The sequence below is a fragment of the Piliocolobus tephrosceles genome, chromosome 15 (assembly GCF_002776525.5).
Source record: "Piliocolobus tephrosceles isolate RC106 chromosome 15, ASM277652v3, whole genome shotgun sequence".
NCBI classification, from domain to species: Eukaryota; Metazoa; Chordata; class Mammalia; order Primates; family Cercopithecidae; genus Piliocolobus; species Piliocolobus tephrosceles.
In genome coordinates this window covers 73,547,015-73,570,264 of record NC_045448.1, presented here as the reverse complement: position 1 = coordinate 73,570,264, position 23,250 = coordinate 73,547,015, and the positions used below count along the sequence as shown (strand labels likewise).

Here is a 23,250-nt window from a genome sequence, read left to right as displayed (position 1 = left end):
TCTGTGGCCTTACTGGTATCACATGTCCAGCTCCTCCCGAAGACCTGTCAGTGCCCAGAGCCAGGGGCATTAGGCTCATGCTGAGTCTCCACAGTACTTTGAGGCCAAAGCAGCTACTCAGTAGGGGAGGTTCAGAGACTGAGGGTGAGGGTATGGTAGATGTGGCTCCCTGCTTCCCAGAGGAGGCCGGGGCAAGTGCCACAGTCAGAGCCCTGGGTCAGAGCCAGAGTGGACGCTCAAGCTGCCAGGACCTTCTGCACACTTGTCCCACCCCTGAGCCCACCCCTGTGCCTGCGTCTGGCTCTCTCTGGATCCCCACTAGGATGGCCTTCTATAGCCGACTCCAGAGGGCGAAGGGCCCCTTCACAACTCTGTCATTTCATTCATTTCACAATACGTTAATGTAACTGGTAAGAAAAAATAATTAGAAAATGAAAACCAAACAACATTCACATAGCTGAGCACAGCGGGGCACACCTGTAGTCCCAGCTACTCAGGAGGCTGAGGTGGGAGGATCACTTGAGCCCAGATGTTTGAGTCTGTAGTGTGCTGTAATCACACCTGTGAACAGCCAGTGCACTCCAACCTGGGCAACATGGCAAGACCCCATTTAAAAAAAGAAAAGTCCGGGTGCAGTGGCTCACGCCTGTAATCCCGACACTTTGGGAGGCCGAGGCAGGTGGATCACCTGAGATCAGGAGTTCAAGACCAGCCTGGCCAACATGGTGAAACCCCGTCAATACTAAAAAAATACAAAAATTAGTTGGCATGGTGATGGGCACCTGTAATCCCAGCTCCTTGAGAGGCTGAGGCAGGAGAATCGCTTGAACCTGGGAGGCAGAAGTTGCAATGAGCTGAGATCACGCCACTGCACTCCAGCCTGGGGCGACAGAGTGAGACTCCATCTCCAGAAAAATAAATAAATAATAAAAAAGTTTAAAAATTAAAAAACTCCAAAACCGTTCACCTGGGCAAGGTGGTGTGCCCCTGTAATCCCAGCTACTCAGGAGGCTGAGATGGGAGGATCACTTATGGCCATGTTGGGCAGCATAGCAACATCTTATCTCTAATGAAAAAGAAAACATTCACATATAATGAAGAATTCACATACAATAACCTTTTGGTAAAACCCACTTTCCTCGATCTTTCCAGTGCCATTAAGTAAATACTGTATAATAACAGTTCACAGCTGTATATTACCCATTGTACCATATACCACGATTTAATTCACCATTCTTCTAAAGGAGGGATTTGGGGTTGTCCTGAAATGGCCTCATTTATTTCACTCCCACATAGACCAAGTCATCTCCAAATAGCTGTGAAGTGGGATGTCCCATCTCATGCTCAAGATCTCTTTCCCAAATCCTTATGTCTTCACAAAAGCAAGAAGCCAGACATTGCAGGCCTATTCAGATGGCTCACCAAGAGACTACTGACCTGCCACCCAGCTTGTCCTGCAGCCCAGCAGGAGACTTCATTTGTGAGTCAGACAAATTGGGGGTCCCTGATTCTGGGGACTTGCTGGGTGAAGGCCAAAGGCTCTCCTGAGTGGGAGAAAGGACTCTGTCACCTCCTCCTTGTTCCTTGTGATGAGAGGAGCTGATGGTCTGCTTGGCTTAGCAGCTCAAAAATCCCCTTCCCTTCTTTGAGACTCATGGGTGGGGTGAAAGGAGGAGGCTACATAGGGAAGGATGCTGAGTGGCCCTGAATGGAAAAGCTTGAGTGAAGGGGATCATTGTCCTGGTGGACTTCCTTGCTCTGCAGGCCAAGAATCAGCTTCTCAGCCTGAGTAACATGGCAAAACCCCCTCTCTATAAGGAATACAAAAAAATTAGTCAGGCATGGTGGTGCACACCTGTAGTCCCAGCTACCTGGGAGGCTGAGGTGGGAGAATCGCTTGAGCCCAGGAGGTCAAGGCTGCAGTGAGCCATGATTGCACCACTGCACTCCAGCCTGGGTGACAGAGCAAAACCCTGTCTCAAAAAAAGTAAAAAATCACTCAGCTTTTTCTGAGAGCTCTGAGCTCTCTGTGTGTCCAGTCCTCACTGCCCCACCTGAAGGACCATCAGCCGCTCCATCCCAACCACTTGCCAGGGCAAACCTAACACAGATTTGTGGGGTATGGGTTCTGAAGACAGAGTTATTGGGGGACTTGGAGCCCTCTGGGGTTCCCAGAGCTGAGTTCTTGCTGAGCAGGGGCTGGGGCCTCACGTGGGGCTGTGTCTCTGCTGGGGCCTCCCTCCTTTCTCCTCCCTGTGAGCTCCAGCACCCCTCGAAAGGCTTTCCCCAACCACTCCAGCCCGTAGCACTCACCCTCCCCACAAGTCCTGGAAACCCCTGTCCTCCCCACTCACACTCAGTCGCACCATGTCCCCTCAGTGTTCTGCAGTCTGAGCCCCATCAGTGTTCTGCACTGTCCCCTCAGTGTTCTGCAGTCTGAGCCCCATCCCCACTGAATTACAAGTTAGCCAGGGACAGGCACCATGGCTTCTCCCCCATGGAGTGGAGCATAGGGCACTGCCCCATAAATACTTATTAATTAGGCCACTGACTGATTGCTGGCCTTGAGGCCCCTCCGATCTGCGAGTCCTAGCGGTGGCGGCGTCCCTCCTCCTGACGTCTTCACACAGCGAGGGTCTAACTCCGGCAGATGGAGTGGAGTTTCTGACTTGGAAAATCAGCAGCTTGCTTGCTTTTCTTTTGTGTGTGTAAGTCACAAAACCTCTGAAGAAAGAGACTTTATTTTATTTTCCCTTGTTCTCTGGAACCCCAGGTCCCGCAGCCTCATTAACTGATCTCTGCTTCAATTAGTGACAAATCCCCTCCCAGGGTGAACCTGTTAGGAGGAGATGACCTGCAAACAAGTGTCATGGCCCCAGTGGTTGGCCCAGCTCTGGCATTAATTAAAACGAGTCCCTACAAGCAGGTGGCATGGATGGGGGCCTACAGGCTGCAAGCAGGTCCTTGGGACAGAGGGCGAGCTGGAGTGGAGGCCATCCTCCTCCAGGGCCCTGGAGAGCCCCCTCCCCCACTCAGAGGAGCCCTGACCTTGGCCAGCACCCCTGGGATCAGGGATCCCCAGTTTGCATGCCCTCAAATGAAGACTCCTGCTGGTTGCAGGACCACCAGGGTGGGATCAGCAGCCTCTTGGTGAACCTTCTAAATAGATTTGGCAATGTCTGGCTGCTTGCTTGAGAATAAAAAAGAAATCCCGTCTTAAGTTATTTTTGAAATCTAACAGTTTGCTGTCTTTTAACAAAGGAAGCCTCTCTCAATCCTCACTGTTTTTTAGTTCGAGAGTTTGCATTAAGCACTTCTGTGGGCAGCCCTCACTGGGCCCCCGGCTACACGAGGGTGAGAGGAAGTAAGACCCTTTGACTCCCATCGGGGGACTGTGATGTGCGGGTACTTTGCAGGCGCTGGGGGCTGCAGGGACTGGGGTGTCCTTCAAGGCGCTGAGAGGGGAAGCTAGAACGTTCTGTAGTATAATCAGAATTATGATTAAGGTGACCACAGGGTGTGGTGGAAGCAGGGGAGGGGCCCCGACTTCACACAGGGCTGACTCATAGGACACAGTGGAGAGAGCAAGGGGCAGACAGGGCGGGTGTTCCAGAGAGAGGGCACCACACAGGCAGAGGCGCACAGGAGAGCATGACCAACTCCGGGCTCAGAGCAGGAGGGTGGCCACCGGGTAGGGAGTGATGGTGATCGTGAGTGGAGGAGGATCAGGGCCAGTCAAGAAGCACTGTGAGTGCCTTGCTCAGGAGGAAGGAGGCCATGCCTGGAGCCCTGCCTGGGTGTCATCTGCTGGGTGTCTCAGATGGTGCAGGTGGAAGTGGGCTGGAGGAGAAGGGGTGGGGCCACCCTCATGGACGAGGGGCCTGGATGAGGGTGGATGTGGGGCTGGAGAGGAAGACTCAGGGATGAAGTGATGTGGGACCAATCAGGAGCTGCCTGGGGGAGCCACATGATGAGAGGCACTTCATGCCCATTCCTCACACCCTTCCCTTCCAGCTAGGTCTTAGCTGGCTGAGGTTTTTCCCTGTTGGGGCAGTGCTGAACTCCGGGGGGTTCTTTCTGTGTAGGATGCAGTGGCTGTTAACCTTCACTACCAGACACTGGCATAGAAGGAGGGGTTCCAGGGGATCCCTGGGTACTGAACCCGTACACCTTCCAGTTCCCATTGCTTACTGACAACTCTGTGTCCCCTGGATAGTCAGACTGGAAAGTAGTCATGAGAATTGTAATAATGGCTAGCACTTCCAGAGTGCCTGCAGCGCGCCAGATGTCGTTTAGATGTTCATCCTCATTTTACAGATGAGGAGACTGAGGCACGGAGGTGAAGTAAGTGACAGGGCCTATCGAGGCTTAATCACACGCAGAGACCCCTTTTTCCTTTTTCGTACTGCACCCCCCGTGGCGTAGGGAGGTGGGAGAAGCCAAGTGGTGTTCTCAGCTTCTAGGTTGGAGGAGCTATTATCATGCCGCCTGGCAGACAAGTCCCTCCCCAGGTACCCTGAGAGCAGTGGGGACTGGAAGACATTTTTTGAGAGGTTCTTTAGGTGTAACAGAGTTCAACCCTCTGCTCACCTTCATACTTAGTTCCTGGGCCTGTGTTTTCTGGCCATTGTCAAGTCAGTGGCATATATTTGTCCCTGGCCCAGAGCATGCCCTGCCGCCTGCAAGACAGGGCCTGGCTGGCTCTGTGGTGGAGGGTGTACCTCAGGCCCTTCTGTTCTTCTCCAGGCTGGAGAGAGGTAGGGGGACGACGGCACCTGGGAATCCTGGACCAGACTATTGTCTTGCTGTGTTCAAGGAGTGGCTTTGGGTTTGGAGGGTCCATTGCATGGACCCTGTAGAGAATCTGCAGTGTTCAGAAGCCTGCAGATGGTGATGCTGGCAGTGCGAGTCAGACACAGAAAGCAGCTGTTTGTCTTTTCTAGGGAGGACAAGTTGTTGCCACCTCCTGTGTAGAAGGGGTCTGTGTAATTGATTTCCTAGCAGGTAGCCCCCTGGCCCTTGTGGGGCATGGTTCAGGAGTCAGGGTTGGTCACTGTTGTCAGCAAACAAGCAACTTGGTCACAGCTGGAGCAACTGATGTTTTAGCCTGTGCAGAACTCTGTCCCAGCTACTTGGCTACTTTGCTGCTGACCCCATTGCCAAGCAGCAGGCTGGCTGGGGTTGGGGAACAATTGACCTCCATGGAGGGTCTTGGGTCTACTTGACTACCAATGTGTTCTATCAAGTGTGCCCTCTGGTGGATAGTTTTGGTACTTCAGCGATTCTTTGACCTTCTCCAACCCTTGCCCCCAGTGCCCACACAAACCCCTAACCCTTGGTTACATTATTATCGCCCAAGAGGTGCCCTCCTTTTAGGCATGCCCCTTCCTCCATTGCTCTTCAGGGCCATTTGGACCCCCATAATGACTGGTGCAGTAGAGTCTGCGGACTGTTGTCTGAGTGCCCTGCAGACGACCTGGTATTTCATGCTTCTGATCCTCGGCGGAGTCCTGCTCCCTTCCTAGCCTCCTACTCAGGGGTCAGGCAGGCATCCCCTTCCTCAGGAGGCTTCATGACCCTTGGACCCACTCCCTCACGGCACCTCCTCATACAGGTAGCCAGAGCCTTTCAAGCAAGCCAGGCAGTCCTGTAGGGCTGTGTGGCTCCTCCAGTACCACTGAAGGCTTTAAGCAAGTTGCCATGTGTTTTCAGACTTCACTCCAACTGCTGTAGAGAACAGATGGATGGGGGCAAGAGTGGAAGCAGGGGGCCTGGTTAGGAGGCACGCAGTCATCCTGGGACAGAGGCTGCGTGCTGAGTCGGGGGAGCAGGGAGAGCAAACAGCTGCATTCATGATATCCGGGAGATGCACCAGGGAGCCATGGTTACACGTGGGCCCCAGGAGGCTTCTGCCCAGAACACTCTGAGGTCTCTGGCATGAGAAGCAGAGCTGGAAATGGGCGAGGAGGCTGGGGTGTGGGTGAGGAAGAGCGAGACAACCTTCATTTGAGGTGCGAGAAGGTGGAATGCGTAGAGCCCTTGGACATAGAGGCATCCACCAGGCAACGGATATTCAGGCTGGAGTCAGGGCACAGATGTGGGGAGAGGGATGCAGGCATTCTTCCAGCTCCATCCAGTGTCTCCTTGCTGGCCTGTTGGCCCAGAAAGCCCTTGGTTCTTAAGGCTACAGCCACCAACTGTGTAGCTCATGACACTGAAGATTTGGTGTCATGAAGCTCCCACCCCACCCCCAGCTCCTGCTGCTGGTTGACCCTGTTCCCATCTCTATGGGGACTGCCAGGAAGCTGGCCTTCCCTCCTTTTCCCCTGGTCTCCTGTCAGCTGCTCATGGCAAATTCACTGGCCCAGTAGCCAGACCTTGGAGATAGGTGGTCAAGAAGGCCTATTCCCTCTTTCAGGATATTGCTGATGTCTTGTGGGGCCTGAGCCCTGGTTTTCCCAGAAACCCTGTCTGATGGCCATAGGAGAAATTCTTGTGCAAAATCCACACCCTGTTTGTTTTCCCCATCTACCAAAATGGAGCTCCTGTTTGGTTAATTTCTATTTTGTGGCTTATTTGGATGCTGTTAAAACAGATCCTGGGGGACCCTCAGCAGTAATTGTTCCACATCTCATTATCTTTCCTGAACCCGATTATTAGCTCTGATTTTTCTCATCACTAGCTGCTGTTTGTGATGAGCTGTGTGCCATTAATACCAGCTGGTTCCCTTAAACAGGACCCACCATGCCAGGGAAAACGAGCTGGCATGCAGCGCCACCAGCCTCTTGGCTTTTTCATTTTAACGGGCTCTACCAAATGTTCCAGGCCAAAAGGCCCTGAGGAACCAGAACAGACAGGCTCCCAACCCCTGGTCTGCAGCCATCTTGGGTTCCTTCTCAGGCTGTGGCTGTCCTAGGTGCTACGGCAGTAAGACCTAGGCTGGGGCCTGGGAAGGGGTGAGGGTAAGTGGCCCTTTGCCTCTTCTATATCCATGCCCTCCCTGCCACTGGGCCCATCACTGACAAGTGGGCATTGTGACCTCACTGACTTCTCGTAAGCTCACAGCTACACACATGCCCAGGTCTCCTCCCTGCTTTGCTGGTCCCCAGCCCCTTTCTCGGTCTCAGGCATGTTGGCCACGCTCTCAGAAACATATGTGTACCGCACTAAAAGTCACCCTATCCATGCTGGGAGACCTGGTGACTTTCAGGGAAGGAGAGGCCAGAAGAAACCTGGGACAAGAACATTGTTTTCTCTCTTCGTTCTTCCTCCCTACACTCTGAGCTGTGCCAGTCCTAGCCAGTGGGAAGAATGGCCGACCAGGGAGGGGGAGGCTTTGGAGAGAGGGAGGCAAATGTGATGGCTACCTTTCCTCCTTTCCCTCCCACTGCTCTCCAGCCCTGCCTACCCCCAAGAGGCTGTCATGGGGAAGGGTCCCAGCCCCTCTGCTCACTTCCTTGAATGGCTCCTGCTCTCCGCCTCTTCCAGCACTTCCTGTATCTTCTTAAATTGTCATGCAGGATTTTGAACTCAGATCTTCTGACTTCTGGCTGCTGGGGGCAGGGGTGGTTCAAGGGCCCTGTCTTCCCTGCAGGAGTTGCCTTCTGTTTTCCACTCATTTGGACCCCAGCCCCAAGGTGGCCATTGTCAGGGAGGTGCTTGCTATGCAGATGTGCCGTTCAAAGGCATGCAGATATGAAAGCATCGCTCCCTCAGGTGGGAGACAATGGGAAGGTCGAGAGCACTGTGGTTAGGAGCAAGGCTTTGGAATTAGCAGTCCCTGCGTTCAAATCCTAGCCTTACTTGCCTCATGACAGCTGTCTGTCCTTGGGCAAAATTGTTTAACCTCTCTGGACCTGTCTCTATCTGTAAAAAGGGCCAACATGGTCTATCCAAAAGACTTGTCGTGGGGATCTCATTAAGATATTTCATGTGAATGTGTGCTGAGTGGCCTCATGTAGGAGGTGCTTACTGACTTCTCCCGAGCCCCCTCCTCTTCATCGCTGCTGCCCATCTGTGTGTCCTCCAGCCTCCTCCCACGCTTTCTCTCACTGCACTTTTTTGGGGGTGAGGGAGGCCATTTCTGAGTCACTCGCTCCTGGACTTGATGAATTCCATTCGTGTGGCGGGGGCAGCAGAGCCCAGTGTGAACCGGCAGCTCCCCAGCCCTGCCCACTGTACCACTCAAGTGAGTCCACGCCGTGATGCCCCTGGCTGCCTCCCAGCCTTCCCTTGAGCGAGCTGGGAGGACAAGGATTGGACTCTGAGGATCAGCCTGAGACTTAAGATGGAGGCTGTGTTCCCGAGAGCCCAGGGTGGGCATGCCAGGAAGCACTCTGGCTCCACGGAATGCTGCACTGCCCTGGGGCTGGCGGACCAGCACTTCCTTGTCTTCCTGGGTCTCACAGTCGCAGCCTGGCCTGGGCTGTTTCTGCCTTGCTGCACCCTGCCTCAACAGCGGCAGGCACCTGGCAGCCCTGGAGGCCTTCCCAAGGCTCTGCGTCTTCCCCAACCACCCACAACATTAAGGCCAGAGCCAGGCCTGAGGGCACAGGGTGGCCTGCTGAGCCACCAGGTGTGCCAGACCTGAGAGCAGGCTGCCCCGGCCCATCAGGCCAGGAGTCCTGCCGCGGCTCCTCCCACGCTTCCCAGGAAAGACAGCACAGGGGGCTGGCTTTGACCACCGTCTGGGGAAGCAGAGGCCTCTGCAACCCAACCCCTTTTCTGGTTTCATGCATCTTGTCTTTTCTGTCTCCAGGCCTGCACTTACATGCATTTCTCCACCAGAAAGTCCTTTTCCTCTGCCTAGCCCAACCCCATCTTTCTCTTCTCCGCAAAGCCCCACTCCCAGCCTTTGTCTTCTCCATGCAGTCATATGTTTGTTGGTTCCTGCATTTATTCCTGAGTCACCAATTTATTGAGCGTGTACTATGTGCCAGTGAGTGTAGCCCTAAGTAGTGGACATACAAAGATGAAAAAGGTGCAGTCACTCCTCCTGGTCCGGTGACATCATGATTATATAGCTTCATTTATTGAGGTCTCTTGTATGCCAAGCTCACACCCACCACTTTACATACATTCTTATACCAGCCCTGGGATGTTGTAGGTATTACTATCCCTTTTTACAGATAGGTAAACCAAGGCAGAGAAAGATGAAATTACTTACCTGCCTAAGGTCCCACTGCTAGTAAGTGACACTGGAGGTGGAACTCCTGGGCGGGCCCGAAAGAACAGGTGTGGACTGAGTGGAGGAGGGAGGCATCCCAGGCACAGGGACCAGCACTGCAAAGGCCCCATGACTGGAAGGCTACGGAGCATCTGATGAGCAGCAGTTCTCGGGGTTGAACGTGGGGTGTTGGGGGACGGGGGAAGTGAGGTTATGGAGGCCAAGGCTGCTGCAGGAAGGAGATGATACCTTCTCAGGCAGGTTGGTCATAGAGAGGAGCTGGTGTGGCAGACATCAGAAAGCCTGTGCTCTCGAAAGGTGAAAGAGCCTAGGGGATGGACTGGAGCCTAGGGGATGGACTGGGGTGGGGCACCTGGCATCCTGGGCCAGGTGATAGGTATGAAGGCAATGACAGTGAGTTCAGGACATCCACCTCACCCTCCATCCTGCCCTGAGCTATGCTGCTTAGTCCTGCAGCCTGTGGGTAGGTGTGGGGGTCTCCCTGTCCTGAGCCCTTATGGTCTGGCTGGGCCCACACCTGGGTGTACCATGGGATTTCAGAAAGGTAGTGCTTAGGGCTAAGGTGGGAATGAGGCCTTCCTACACTTCATTTATTCATGGAGTATGTATCGTTTTACCAGCAACTGCCACATCATCCCATCCCTTTTCTCCTCTGCAGTGTGTGTGTGTGAGTGTGTAAATGTGTGTGTATGTGTCTGATGCTTTACTTCTCCCTCTTATGGGCCAGTTGCCTGGGATGACTGGGCAGTGGTACTTTATGCAGCGACACTGGAGCTCTGCAACCTCAGGTGACGCTGCGGATTAGGGGTGTGAGGTGCAATTGTGGGGAAAGATGACATCCCCCACTCTCTGCCCTTCCTCCAGTTCTGCGCCTCCTCCCACAAGCCACTGCAGCATCATGTACTTTTTCTGTGTTTTTTTTTTTCTTTCAAAGGTGGGCCTTAATGTCCTGGTTCAGAAAGCCAACAAGTTCACCCCAGCCACCCGCCTTCTCATCCAGAGGTTTGTGCCGTTCCCTGCTGTAGGTAAGACCTGCACAGCACATAGATGTGTGGTGTGGGTGGGTGTGGGGGACCGCGGGGCTCCCAGCAAGACAGACGACCCTTCCACACCTCTCCTGATGCCCAGGGGGTACCCAGCTGGGAGAAGTGGTGCAAAATGTGTAGCTAAAAGACAGGTCACGGGGTCCCACTGACCAGCTCTGTGCTGAGATTCTGCTTTCAGCATAGGGGTTCTTAGCCTGGGGTCCCAGACCCCCAAGGCGTCAGTAGACAGAATGCTGCGGATCCGGTGAGCTTGGTCAGAGAAAAGATTTACATTAACCTCTAACTGCCTTTTTTTTTTTTTTTCTCTTTAAAAACTTTTTTTTAATTAATTTTTTTTTAATTTATTTTTATTTATTTTTTTTACATTTTTTTTTATTATACTTTAAGTTCTAGGGTACATGTGCCTTTTAACATTTCTTTCCATTACGAATGTAGGCAGCAAACCACAGTCAGAATCAGGACCTGTGACTTTGTCACCAGTAGAAATCACAGATGTTTTCATGGCACATTACAGTTCTTACAGAGATCTTAAAATATTATTTATGATCAACACTAATTCATATTTTCTTTTTCTTTTGAGACAGAGCTTCGCTCTTGTCACCCAGGCTGGAGTGTGGTGGCGCGATCTCGGCTCACTGCAACCTCCACCTCCCGGCTTCAAGCAGTTCTCCTGCCTCAGGCCCCCAAGTAGCTGGGATTACAGGCATGCACCACCATGCCCGTCTAATTTTATGTTTTTAGTAGAGATGGGATTTCACCATGTCAGCCAGGCTGGTCTCGAATTCCTGACCTCATGATCCACCTGCCTCGGCCTCCCAAAGTACTGGGATTACAGGCGTGAGCCACCATGCCTGTCCACTAATTCATATTTAATACATCAACTGATAGATCTTGTTTTTAATTCATTAGTTAAAAAGCACATCTAGGCTGAGTGTGGTAGCTCACACCTGTAATCCCAGCACTTTGGGAGGCCGAGGTAGATGGATCACGAGGTCAGGAAATCAAGACCATCCTTGCCAACATGGTGAAAACCCGCCTCTACTAAACACACAAAAATTAGCTGGGTGTGGTGGTGCAGGCCTGTAATCCCAGCTACTCAGGAGGCTGAGGCAGGAGAGTCACCTGAACCAGGGAGTTGGAGGTTGCAGTGAGCCGAGATCACGCCACTGCAATCTAACCTGGCAACAGAGTGAGACTCTGTCTCAAAAACAAAACAAAAGAAAACAAAAAACATCTATTACTATATCACAATATTTTGGTAATTTCTTTCAGGATGATCCCTGTGATCCTATGTGTTTTGTTTTATGCATTTAGAAACATTATTCTGAGAGGGGTCCATAGGCTTCACCAGAGTGAAGCCAGAGTGGTTCCTGGCACAAGAGAAGGTTGGAAGCTTCTGCTAGTCTAGGTTTCAAGCCTTTGGTATTGAGAACAGCGTAAGGCAGTGCACAGTTGTCAAAAGAGAAGGGTAAACCAGTGCTTGAACCATAACAGCGGAGCTCCCCATCTGTGCCAGAGGACAACAATGGGGACAGGCCAGCACAGGGCATGAGGACTTGTGACCTCTGTGGTACCAAGGCACAGTCTGAAGAGCCGGAGTCAGACCCAGGCTCATGGTCCTGACCCTGATCATCATCTCCAGGGCCCTGCTTCTCCATCTGTAAAATGTGGGTACCAGTACCCACCTTCCTATAGCCCAGAGCTCTGGGAGGAGCAAGTGAGGCCACAAACCAGTTTCCACTGAGAAGAAGGTGCTTTGAAGCACCCGCAAAGCCCTGTGAGAGGCTGAGAGGTCATTGCTGGGCAGCCCCACCCCTGGATGACCCAGAGACTAATGAACTCCCAGAACCAGCCACCTGGCTTAGCCTCAGCCAGCCCAGATAATTGCTATAGCAACTCCACACTTTTAATGAACTTTCAGCTATTTCTGTCGTGGGCCATTAATGGAATAACCCTTTAGATCTGACTTTGTTAAGAGGCCTAATAAAGCAAACACGGCTGCCCAACTGCTGTTCCTGGCCATTCAGCCTGGAGGGTCAGATGCAGTCTGAGAAGGGGCAGCGCTCGGCTGCACTGGGCTGGATCTGGGATTTGGCCAAGATGTAACTGTCCTTAGCCAAGCTTTAGATAAGAACTTTGCCGGCGGCCCATTCCAGCCCTACTGGCCATCTTGCTGTGTGACCTTGGAGTGGTCTTAACCTCTCTGGGACTGTTTCAGGAGGAGGGTCCCTGCTTTGGGTCTGAGACTTTCTGACCTGCCCCTCTTCAGACTCTAGTGCAATTTCCCTCCCCTCTTCTTTTGGGAATGAGGCCTCAGCTGCTGGCACAGGTGCAGCCACTGTTGTAGTCTTGAGATCCTGAACATCCCTTGCAGCTTGCATAATGTGGTTTGCAGCCCTGACAGTCCTAGCTTGCCCGGATCCAGGGAGAGGCAGGCCCTCTGTGGCTTCTTCCTCCGCCTGGCTGCTGAGTCCTGGCTGGGTGCCTGCCTGCCTTCTGCCCCAGCCCCAGCCTCCCCTCCCACCACACAGGCTTCCATCTCTCTAGTCCCCATGTCCATCCCTCTCATCTGCAAGTGGGCACTTGCGGACTGCCCTAGTCAATGCTAACACAGTTTTGAGATGATTAGGTATGGCCCTTACCCACCAGGGACTCAAAAGCCCGCTGGTCCTCTCAGGCCACTGTCCAGTCCCTGTACTTGGCCTCTCTTCACCTTATCCAGAGTATCCCTAAGCTGCACTGGGTGCTGGCAGGGCCTAGGTCCTGCCTGGAGTTCACTCCAGCTCTCCGGGGCAGGCTAGGCCAGACCTGGCTGGGCCACTGTTAAAGGTGACCAAGAAGCTGGCTCAGGCTGTGCTTGACCTCGTGGAGGGTCCCCTGTCCCTTTAGGCTGCTTGCAGAGATGGGACTCAGCAGTGAGTGCACAGGGGAAGGTGCTGGGGAAAGTGGCAGTGATCATATTTAAACCCTGTTGTTGGGATGTGAGTGGAGTTGAAGGGGGTCTTCAGGGTGATGGGGGGTCCTGAAGAGGCTTGTGCCCTGTGGTCAGAGGCCACATCCAGACTCTCACACTTCTGAGCAGGTTGGGAACTCAAGCTCTAGGGAACAAGGAAGCCCCGGGAGTCAATTTCTTCTTCCCAAGGCTCTGCCCAGCTCCTCTGCAGGCTCCAGCCTGAAGCCTGGGAGGTGGGCTACACACTGCCTAAGAGTGGCCTGAGACACACGCACCTGGACCGCACACCAAACTCCACCACTCCCACCCCATTCTACCCACTGTCTCCTCATCTGGAAATAAGGCCTCTGACGAGACCCTCCTTCAGCCCCTTCCCACCAGGACCTCTGTGACCGCAGGCCTCCTTGAGGTCTGCAGAGCTCTTGGGTGCTGCACGGCTCCCCTCATGTTCTCCAGCAGGCCTCTCTCCTCCCCCTCGGTTCTCCTCATTCTGTGCCGGGAGGGTCTGAAGGCAGAGCATGCCATCACCTTCTTACAGAAGAATGAACAAAGTCAGACTTGCTGAAAGTGGTACTGAGCTGGCCAGAGCCCAGGCCTCCCAGGCCCAGCCCAGGGCTATTTCAAGCCCTCTGAGATAACCCCTCACCCCTATAGCTGAGAAACTGAGCAGTGTGGCCCAGAGGCAGCCAAGGCTATGCAGTATCCTCCCTATTCTGCCTCCAGGTTCCTCCCCTAGTTTTTCAGAGTGTGTGTGTGTGCACATGCCTGTGTCACATGACTGATGCGTGTACACACACATGTGCTGAGTACGTGGGAAGCCCTGGGATGCTCACTGCAGCCATTTCTGTCCCCTTGGAGAGAGGTGGTTTCAGGGCTATGCTGTGCCCCTGGTCTAGAACAACAATCGTGTGGGAGATCTCAGTTTCCATTTATACTTGGAGATGTTAGGAAAGACAGTGAGCCCAGAAGCATGTGTGCTGGCATCGGAATCGATTGGGGACTGGTAATTAATTTGCTTAGACCTTAATTAATTCTCCAGTTCTTTCTTATTTGTGGACTGTCACGCCTAATTGTGTTCAGGAGCTCAAGCTCAGAGCGGGCCCTCTGTTAATTGACGTATGGTTGCTGCGAGGTGAAGTTAATGGTTTGGGAAGCTGGGCAAACAGTGTAATTAAAGGTCAGTAGAAGAGGCATTGGAAAAATACACACCCCCAGGTCCAGCCACCAGTCTCTGTGAGCAGAGTCCGTTCCAGGGGTTGCCGGACCCACAGGCTTCTTGATGGGCCTTGGGGGAGGGGTACCGGGGGCAGTTACCAGCAGGAGGGAGGGCCAGGTCCCAGGTCCTAGGGGGGCAGTGGCCAGGGGAATAGACACATCTTGTTGACAGTAATGGGTGGGGCAGGGGCTTTAGGGAGGTAGAGACTGAGGTGTTGTCTCAGCAAGCACATCTATAAAGCTGACCCTTTAGACTCCGGGTAGGTGTGGGCATGGGGAGGGCAGGAAGCCCTGAAGGTCACTCCAGGCTGCCTGACTGCATCCACTCGAAGCAGGGAACAGGGAGTGATTGTATCATGTGCTCATCAAGACCCCCAGCTAGGCCCTGAGCTCCCAATGAGGGAGGCCCGAGCCTCGGCATCAGCCAGCTGCTCCTTCCAAGGAGAACAAGCTTCCTGCAGGCACCGGAAATGCCAGCCTCAGCAGCTCCTTGCTGAGAAGTGACTTCTTCCTGTGCCATCCCCAGCAGTCTCTTATGTTAAATGTCAGAATGTATTTTATTGCCATGAAAAGATCTCTGTGTTCACCGGTGAATCCGTCGCCCAGGGTGTCCTGGCACCGTTTGGGAGAAGGTCTTCTGTTCATTCACGGGTGTGGCAAACCTGCTCCCCGATGTCCGCGCCCCCTTCTCCCCAAGGCCACACAGGTGTTCGTGTCATTGAACCCCTCTTTTCTACACTGCTCCCCCTTCTCCCCAAGGCCACACAGGTGTTTGTGTCATTGAACCCCTCTTCTCTCCACTGCTCCCCCTTCGTGCTCAGTCCACCCTGCTTTCTCCGTCTAGGAGGTGGCCATGGCAGTGCTGCCCAAGTCTGGAGGGCCTACCCCCAGGTCAGAGCTCAGCTCCCCAGGCCTCATCCCCTGTAAGCAGGAGGCAGCAGTGTGCACCTGTGGCAGCTTTGCCCTGGGGCCTGTGACATCAAGGTCCCTCCATCAAGGTCAGTGGTGCTTCACGTGGCATCCACACCCTTCAGGCACCTCTGGATGCCAGGAGTCCCTTCTTTGACCTGCCCTGCTCTTGCCTCTCCTGTGCCCCACTGCAGCCCTGGAGAATCCTGCCATCCTCCTCTCCTCCCTCTTGCTGGGCCCTGGGCCTTTGCATGTGGCCCTGATGTCTGGATACCTGCTCTTCCCACTACCTCAAGCCACCCTCTGCCCTCCGTCGACTGCCAGGCCTTTGTGAGTCGGCTCAAACACCATCTCCTCTGGAAGCCCTCACTGGGAATCCCAGCCAGGATTAGACGGCAGCTACCTGTGTGTGCCGATGTCTATCTGGGGACTGCCCATGTTGTTTCCAAGCCTGCCTCCCCCATTAGACAGTGAGTGCCCCAAGACAGGGACTGGATCTCATCCACCACCACCCTCAGCCCCCTCGGTGCCTGACACACAGTCGGTACTCAGTGTGGGTTTATTCGATGATCAAACGAGTGCTTTGGCACAAAAGGTTTGAGATGAGGCACTCGCAGCAGAACCTCACCCTGATGACAGTGGTGGCCAGATTCTGTAGCTACCTGAACATTTATTCTGGACCTTTCCCACTTTTTAAAGTTGGTTTTGAGTGCTCTGTTTTCTTGTATACATTTTTACTATCACTGTGGTCCACTCTTAGTCAGCGGGCCCAGGGCGAATGACCAATGAGCTCACCCCTTTCCAGATCATCCTGGGCAGATTATCCAGCCTTTCCAGGCCATGGTGGCCCCATCTATAAAATGGGATACTAGTATCGCTAAGCAAAGTTTTCATGGGGATTAAACATGTCAGTTTCCCAGTGTAGCATGAGCACCTATTAAATGTTGATCCTCTTCCAGCTCCACTCTGTTCCTCCTGCCCCAGTCAGGGGTGGCACATTCCTGCTATCAGGGAACTTGTTCTTTGTGGGTAAGAAGTGGTTAGATGTTCAAATGGCACAAAAAAAACACAAAAGTTCCAGTGATAAGGGCAATAAAGTTTTATAGAGGATGAAACCCATTCGATAATCTCTCTAAATCACCTTCCATCACCTCTGCGATTTTAGGAATCTAATATGAACTGAATTATGTAGGGAAAGGGTGTTTGTTGAAAAAAGGGGCGGGATAATTAGATCATGTTATCAAAGGAATATGTGGGTGTGGTGGTGTGGATTTTGAGGAGCCATGGAAGGCTGGGCTGGGCTGGGTGCTGGAATCGGTGGCAGCCTCAGAACTGGCATGGGCCCCTGGTGTGTGTCAGGCCCCAAGAGGACACAGGCAGTGGGTCCAAGGCAGCCAGAGGGAAGTGTCTAGTGTCCCAGGGCTCTGTTTTCAGTTTCATTCCCTTCAGTTATTTTGACTGCCTTGGATGGAGGAGGCCTGTGGCTCACATTCAAGAAACAGGGACACCAACCTGGCAGGGATTGTGAATTCATGGGCAGGAGCACCAGGATCTAAAAAGATCTGTCGAGGTGGGCCGATGAGATCTCACAAGGTTTGATGTAAGTCTTGCTGTTCAAAAAATGTAGGTGCACAAGTGATAGGGTGCCAAGACCTGACTTGGCTGAAGTTCTCAAGACAGAGACCCAGGGGTCTCGTGGGCCGTGTGCTCAATATGGGTCCCTGGTGTGGCATGTGCCTCTGATGATGCTCACTCAGATTTCAGCTGCATTACTAAAGATAGAACACCAAGAACAAAGGAGTCTGTTTAATTCTGGCTGTACACGTCAAGAGTAGCTCTGATAAGTGGTAACGCCACAAGAGTGACAGGATCTTCTGAAAAAACTGAGAGCCTGTTATTGAAATGAACTGCCTGACCCCTAGATTTGAGGGAAATGTCTGATCAGCAGACAGGCCCCAGAAGCTGTGAGGGGCACTCGCACGTGACCAAGGCACCTGTTTCCAAGCAGCTTGCTCGGGAGCTGGCATACAGTAGGTGCTCCATAAGTGCTTGTTGCATAAATGGCCTTCCAGTTCCAGGGTTTTATAATTCCTGAAATCCAGAAGGTAGAGACACCCAGAGGCAGAGAAAGTGGGGAAGTGTAATGCGGAGGGAGGGAGGGGCTATGCAGGAGGGGAATGCAGAAGGGAGCAGGGGGCCTGGCTGGGCTGGGCTGGCCTGCTGGGGAACAGAGGAGGGCATGTTGGCGCTGTGAGTGTTCGCTTGGGGTTTGAGCTTTATCTTTGGTTGATGGGGAACCATTGAAGAATCTCAAGCTAAGAGGCAGCTGTGATAAAAAGGGGCTTTTTAAAAAGATGGATGTGTTAGCAGGAATCATATTAAGAGATTCCAAACTTCCGAGTCAGCCTGCACCTAGACTTACAGGCTGATTTTTCAGTCCAGAAATTCCCGGTCCTGAGTCGGTGACACTTCAATATGGGTTGTGAAACTCTCCCCAAATTCTCAAGCTACTTAAAAGAAAATCTGTGCTGCTTGCTTAACACTGCCTTTCAGATGGAATAATGGGGACTTTTGTGAAATCGGGCAAATATGAGGGCATACATCCTTATTTGATAATCATCACTGTCTTAAAGGCAGAGGGGTTGTATTCTGCTGTGATTCGAGTGTGAGAGAGAGAGTATGTGTGAGTGTGTAAAGGTGGTAATATGCCTGCATGTATATTTTCAATGCATAAAACTTCCCCGGGCAGGGACATGAGGACCTGGCTACAATGGTTGCCTCTGGGGAGGGGGTGAAGCTTAGGGTTGGGAAGGAGACTTACTTCTTATTATTTCCCCTTTTACACCATTTGAATCATTGACTGTGTTGCCCACAACGGTGGAAGGAAGGAAGAGAGGGAGGGAGGAGAGAAGAGAGAAGAGGGGAGGGGAGGCCAGCGTTACCTCCCACTTCTTGCAGATGAGGAAGTAGAATCTGGAAGTACTTAGTCCAACATCAGTCTTGAGCCAGAATAGCAACTGAAGTTTCATGCTTGCTACTAAAGTGCTTGTTTGTTTATTTTAATGAAAATGGCTCTGTTTCTTTCTGATAATACATAATAGAATAAGCAATCCTACTTCTCTCTCCAGAGTCATTTAGTGTATATCCCTCCAAATTCAAGTTAACATCTAAAAGTATATGAATCTCTGCCCATTATATCTATATATAGTGTAAATATGTTTATATGAATGTAATTTAATACAAATGGGTTCATATATATATACATATATATACACACACACTATTCTGTAAACTGCTTTTTAACCTCACAGTCAATTTTAGATGTCTTTCCATGGCAGTCATAAAATTCTAACTTCTCCTTAATGGCCACAATAGTTTGTTCCATGGCTATTTTCTATTTATTTATTTATTTATTTATTTATTTTTGGACAGAGTCTTGCTCTGTCACCCAGACTGGAGTTCAGTGGCATTATCTCGGCTCACTGCAACCTCTGCCTCCTGGGTTCAAGTGATTCTTCTGTTTTGGCCTCCCGAGTAGCTAGGATTACGGGTGATTTTTGTACTGGGGGTAAGAGGTGGTTAGATGTTCAAATTTTTGTATTTTTAGTAGAGATGGGGTTTCACCATGTTGGCCAGGCTGGTCTTGAACTCCTGACCTCAGGTGATGCACCCGCCTTGGCCTCTCAAAGTGCTGGGATTACAGGCATGAGCCACTGCACTCGGCCTGTTTTTTTAATTATGAAATTTTTCTATTAACATAGAAAATTGAAGAAACAGAGAAAGAGAACATTAGATACACTCAAAACCCTCCACCTTCTCGATTCTGGTTTCTTTCTCTCCCCACAGAAGGCACCGACCTGGAGTTAGTGTATGCTTACCATTTAGGTTTTATATTTTAGCATATGTGCATGTATCATAAGCCATCAATTGTATTGTTCATGAATTTTTTAACTGTACTATACTGTACATATCCTTTTGAAGCTTGCCTTTCATTGTGGTTTTGAAATGTATTATATTAATACATATACATTCATTCCAGCTGCCATAGGCATTTGTACTCTGTGGCCATCCACAGGTGATTAACTGGGGACATTTAGGTTGTTTCCAGTCTCATTATTATACAGTCCTGCTCTAAACAACCTTGTGCTCTAAAAGCTCACGTGCACATGAGTAAGAGTTTCTCCTGGGCAAAAGTTTTCAAACCTTCCTCTGTATTATAATCACCTGGGGAATTAAAGCAAAACAGATCTGGGCCCTGCCTCAGCTTTGGTTTCACTTGTGCAGGCGGTGCTGGGAATCTCCAGGCTAGGGTGTGTAGCCAGACATGGAATGGACACATTAGAGGGTATGCATGTTTCTAGCTTTATTAAATATTGCCAGATGGGCATACGGGCGTTTACTCAGCCTGCAGGGTATGAAGTTTTGTTTCCCTACATCCTCTTCAATATTTGATATTATCGATCTCTTAAAATTTGTGTTCATCTGGGCCGGGCGTGGTAGCTCACACCTGTAATCCCAGCACTTTGAGAGGTTGAAGCGGGTGGATCACCTGAGGTCAGGAGTTCAAGACCAGCTTAGCCAACATGGTGAAAACCCATCTCTACTAAAAATACAAAAATTAGCTGGGCATGGTGGTGGGTACCTGTAATTGCAGCTACTTGGGATACTGAGGCAGGAGAATCGCTTGAACCCGGGAGGCAGAGGTTGCAGTGAGCCAAGATTGTGCTACTGCACTCGAGCCCGGGTGACAGAGTGAGATTACATCTCAAAAAAAAAGTGAGATTTGTTCATCTGAACTGGTTTATTTCTCATTTTAATTTGATTTCAAATTAAATTTCAAATTCGATTTTTCTAGTTGCCAGTATGGTTGGGAACTTTTCTTAATTTTATTGGACATTTGGGTTTCCAAACAGAAGAGAGAGCAAGAGGATATCCTTATTTCATACCATCCACAAATTCAAGATAGATTAAACGCCTAAATGTGAAAAGTAAATTAAAACCTTTGGAAGAAAATATAGATGAACACTGGAGTAGGGGTAGAGTTTCTTTTTGCTTTTTTTTTTTTTTTTTTTTTTTTTGAGGCAGAATCTCTCTCTGTTGCCCAGGCTGGAGTGCAGTGGTGCAATCTTGGCTCACTGCAGTCTCCGCCTCCTGGTTCAAGCAATTATCTTGCCTCAGCCTCCTGAGTAGCTGTGACTACAGATATGCGCCACCACACCCGACTAATTTTTGTGTTTTTAGTAGAGATGGGGTTTCTCCATGTTGGGCAGGCTGGTCTCGAACTCCTGACCTCAAGCGATCCACTCACATCGGCCTCCCAAAGTGCTGGGATTACAGGCATGAAGCACGTGCCCTGCCTAGAGTTTCTTAGCAACACAAAATGTATCTACCAGGAAGAATTCTTTATCTGACTATGTATTAAACTATATGACAGAAGACACCATGTTGTGAGAAAAACAAGTCACAGGCTGGGAATAGCTATTTGTAAACCCTTTAACCAATGAGGTTTAGCCCCAAAACCTATGAGGAACTCCTGCAGATTTTTTTTCCTCAGATCTAGAAACCTAACCTTGATTATTAGTAAGATTGGGTTCATGTTTATTAGTTTTTCAGTCTTTTATGAATTGCCGACTCATATATTTTTCTATGATTTTGATCACCGTATATTTTTCTTAATAATTGTTAAAGCTCTTATACATCATATGGATTTTTTGGCTGAAATTAGCACCAACAGTTTGTGTTGAGGGTTTAAATAATAAGGGAGTCTATTACTTTACAAAGGGCGAGTCTCAGGTGGGGCATCCAGGGTGCTTCCCCCAGTGCTGCTCTGCTGGCCTCTGGGTGGGCTTCATCTCAGGCTTGTGAAAGACGGCGGCAGCAGCTCCAAGCATCACATCTGGACCCAGTGTCCAGAGGACAGGAGGCTCTGCCTGCCTCCCACCCCTTCTTAGATGGGAGGAGACCTTCCCCAGAAGTCCCCAGCAGACATTCCTGGTTGTCTGAAATCGGGTCACATGCCTCTTCCTCGATCAGTCACTGCCTGTGGGAGGATTATTACTTTTAGTTTGGACTAATCTCGGGGGGGTAGAATAGCTCTTGGGAGTCAGTCACTATGACCCTCCATAACTTAAGATTAGTAGCCCTTTGTTTATCATATGTAATAAATATCATTTCCCAGGTCCCCATTTCTTATAGTATAGTTTCTAAATCAATCTTGAATGCTGCGTTTCTAAGATGCCTGAGTTATAAGAGGTATTAACATAATAGCCTTTTAGAAGAGAAGAGAACTATAGTTAGTGTCCATTGGAAGGAATAAGCAAGCATTCACTTACACATTCAATACAAGTCACTTTCTTTAGTACCACAGAGTTGGAGTCTAAGCCTCCTTCACATTTTCTTGTTCTTTTTTGGGCATTGGTTTTTAAACACAGCATTGTGGCCACCACTGCTTTTTGTAGTCCTGCTTCTAATCTCGACTCCTTTAGCCCGTTTAAGATGAATGGTATAATTTCAAAGCATATAAAAGAATATTGGGAATTTTTGTTTGCATTTCTGATTTGGTTATACTTGTATCTCATATTTGTTCATTACTTGAAGAAAAAATATTCCTGAAATTAATCAGCTTTAGGAAGCCGACATGTCGTAGGTACCTAAGTGTGGACCCATGACTAGGTTACGTCAATCCCTGCTGGCTTTAAAATTTGTGTGATCTTCTTCAAGAAGTTTGGCAGGTTTTTTTTTTTTTTTTTTTTTTTTTACTTTTTGGGTAAATGAAACATGATTATATTCTCGCTGTAAAAATTTAAATATTATAGAAAATTCTGGTTTAAAAAAGTGGAAGTCTTTCAACAACCCCTAATTCTCAAATTGAATTCCTTTCCCCAAGCAGACCACTCTGTGAGCTGTGAACCTTCCAAAACATTACCTGTGGATTTATGCACACATGTATGTGCATATGCCAATTACAGGGTTTTACATACAGTAAATCATCATGTAGATACTCAGTAGCTTTTTTCACATGACAGTTTGTTTTGGAGATCTTCCCATGTGAGTTCCCTAATGGTGGACATTTAGGTTGTTTCTAATTATTTGCTCTTACAAACAGTGCTATAATTAACATCCTTGTAAATGTCTCTTTGTGCATATGGGCAAGCATTTCTTTAGGGTAGCTATCTATGGTTTGGCAATTTCTACTGTCTTTAATTGCATTGCCTGGTATCTGGCAGACGATCTTCTGCATGTACAATAACTTTTCATGTCCGTGCTCCATTATAGTGTAAGTTTTAGAAAGATGTTTTAGGCAACAATTAGGAATCTAAGTTTAAGTTCAAATTCTGTATGGATTGCTGTGGTCAGCTGAGGTGACACTTGAATGAATGGGTACCTCTACACATGGCTGAATTCACACACGTACAGGCAATTGTGTTGAGTAGCAGGTAAGGTTCCCTTCTCTGCCGACTTTCATTGTAAGGCACATCATGATTTTTGAAACATTAAAATATGGGAAAGTGCATTGTAGAATTGAGGAGTTATGTAGTTTATTTTCCCCAAATCAGTAGCCCATTGCTACTGATGGTCCTTTCCCTGTGAGTTGATAGAACTGCTTTACCACCAATTAATTTCCCTGACAGATGGGTGTGTTACAGGACTAGTGCACTGCATTGATCTGCTTGTCTATTCCTGCCCTAGTTCAGGGGGCAGGCTCCCCTGTGATCTTTTGGAGAACTTTCTTGCACATTTGTCTTTCTGTCTACTGCTCTTTCTTCCTCCCCACACTGCCCCTTTTACACTGGGTGCTTCATTAGCTTTTCACAATCTGCATGATTTTGCATCGCAATGGGTCGGATGTGAGAACATCTGCAGCAGGCAAGAGCAAATTGTCTTCAGGACTTAACACTGAGCTTGCCATCATCAAGAAGCAATGTCTTTCTCTTTCCTTC

The 23,250-nt window shown here is 50.1% G+C and overlaps 1 protein-coding gene across 16 annotated transcripts in view; it reads left to right on the top strand.

The window, feature by feature from the left end:
- The window catches only part of SFXN5 (sideroflexin 5), a 129,385-nt gene that overhangs the window by 73,546 nt on the left and 32,589 nt on the right, over positions 1-23,250 (top strand). For 15 of the 16 annotated variants that reach the window (XR_002734047.2, XR_002734052.3, XR_002734049.2 and 12 more), the window contains exon 10: positions 10,122-10,212. Coding sequence is in view for 9 of the 16 variants with exons in the window: in XM_023223919.3 (XP_023079687.1) it covers positions 10,122-10,212 (91 nt within the window). In the remaining 7 variants the exon portion in view is untranslated. The remainder of the gene's footprint in view (positions 1-10,121; positions 10,213-23,250) is intronic. The other variant, XM_023223926.3, reaches the window with a different exon arrangement.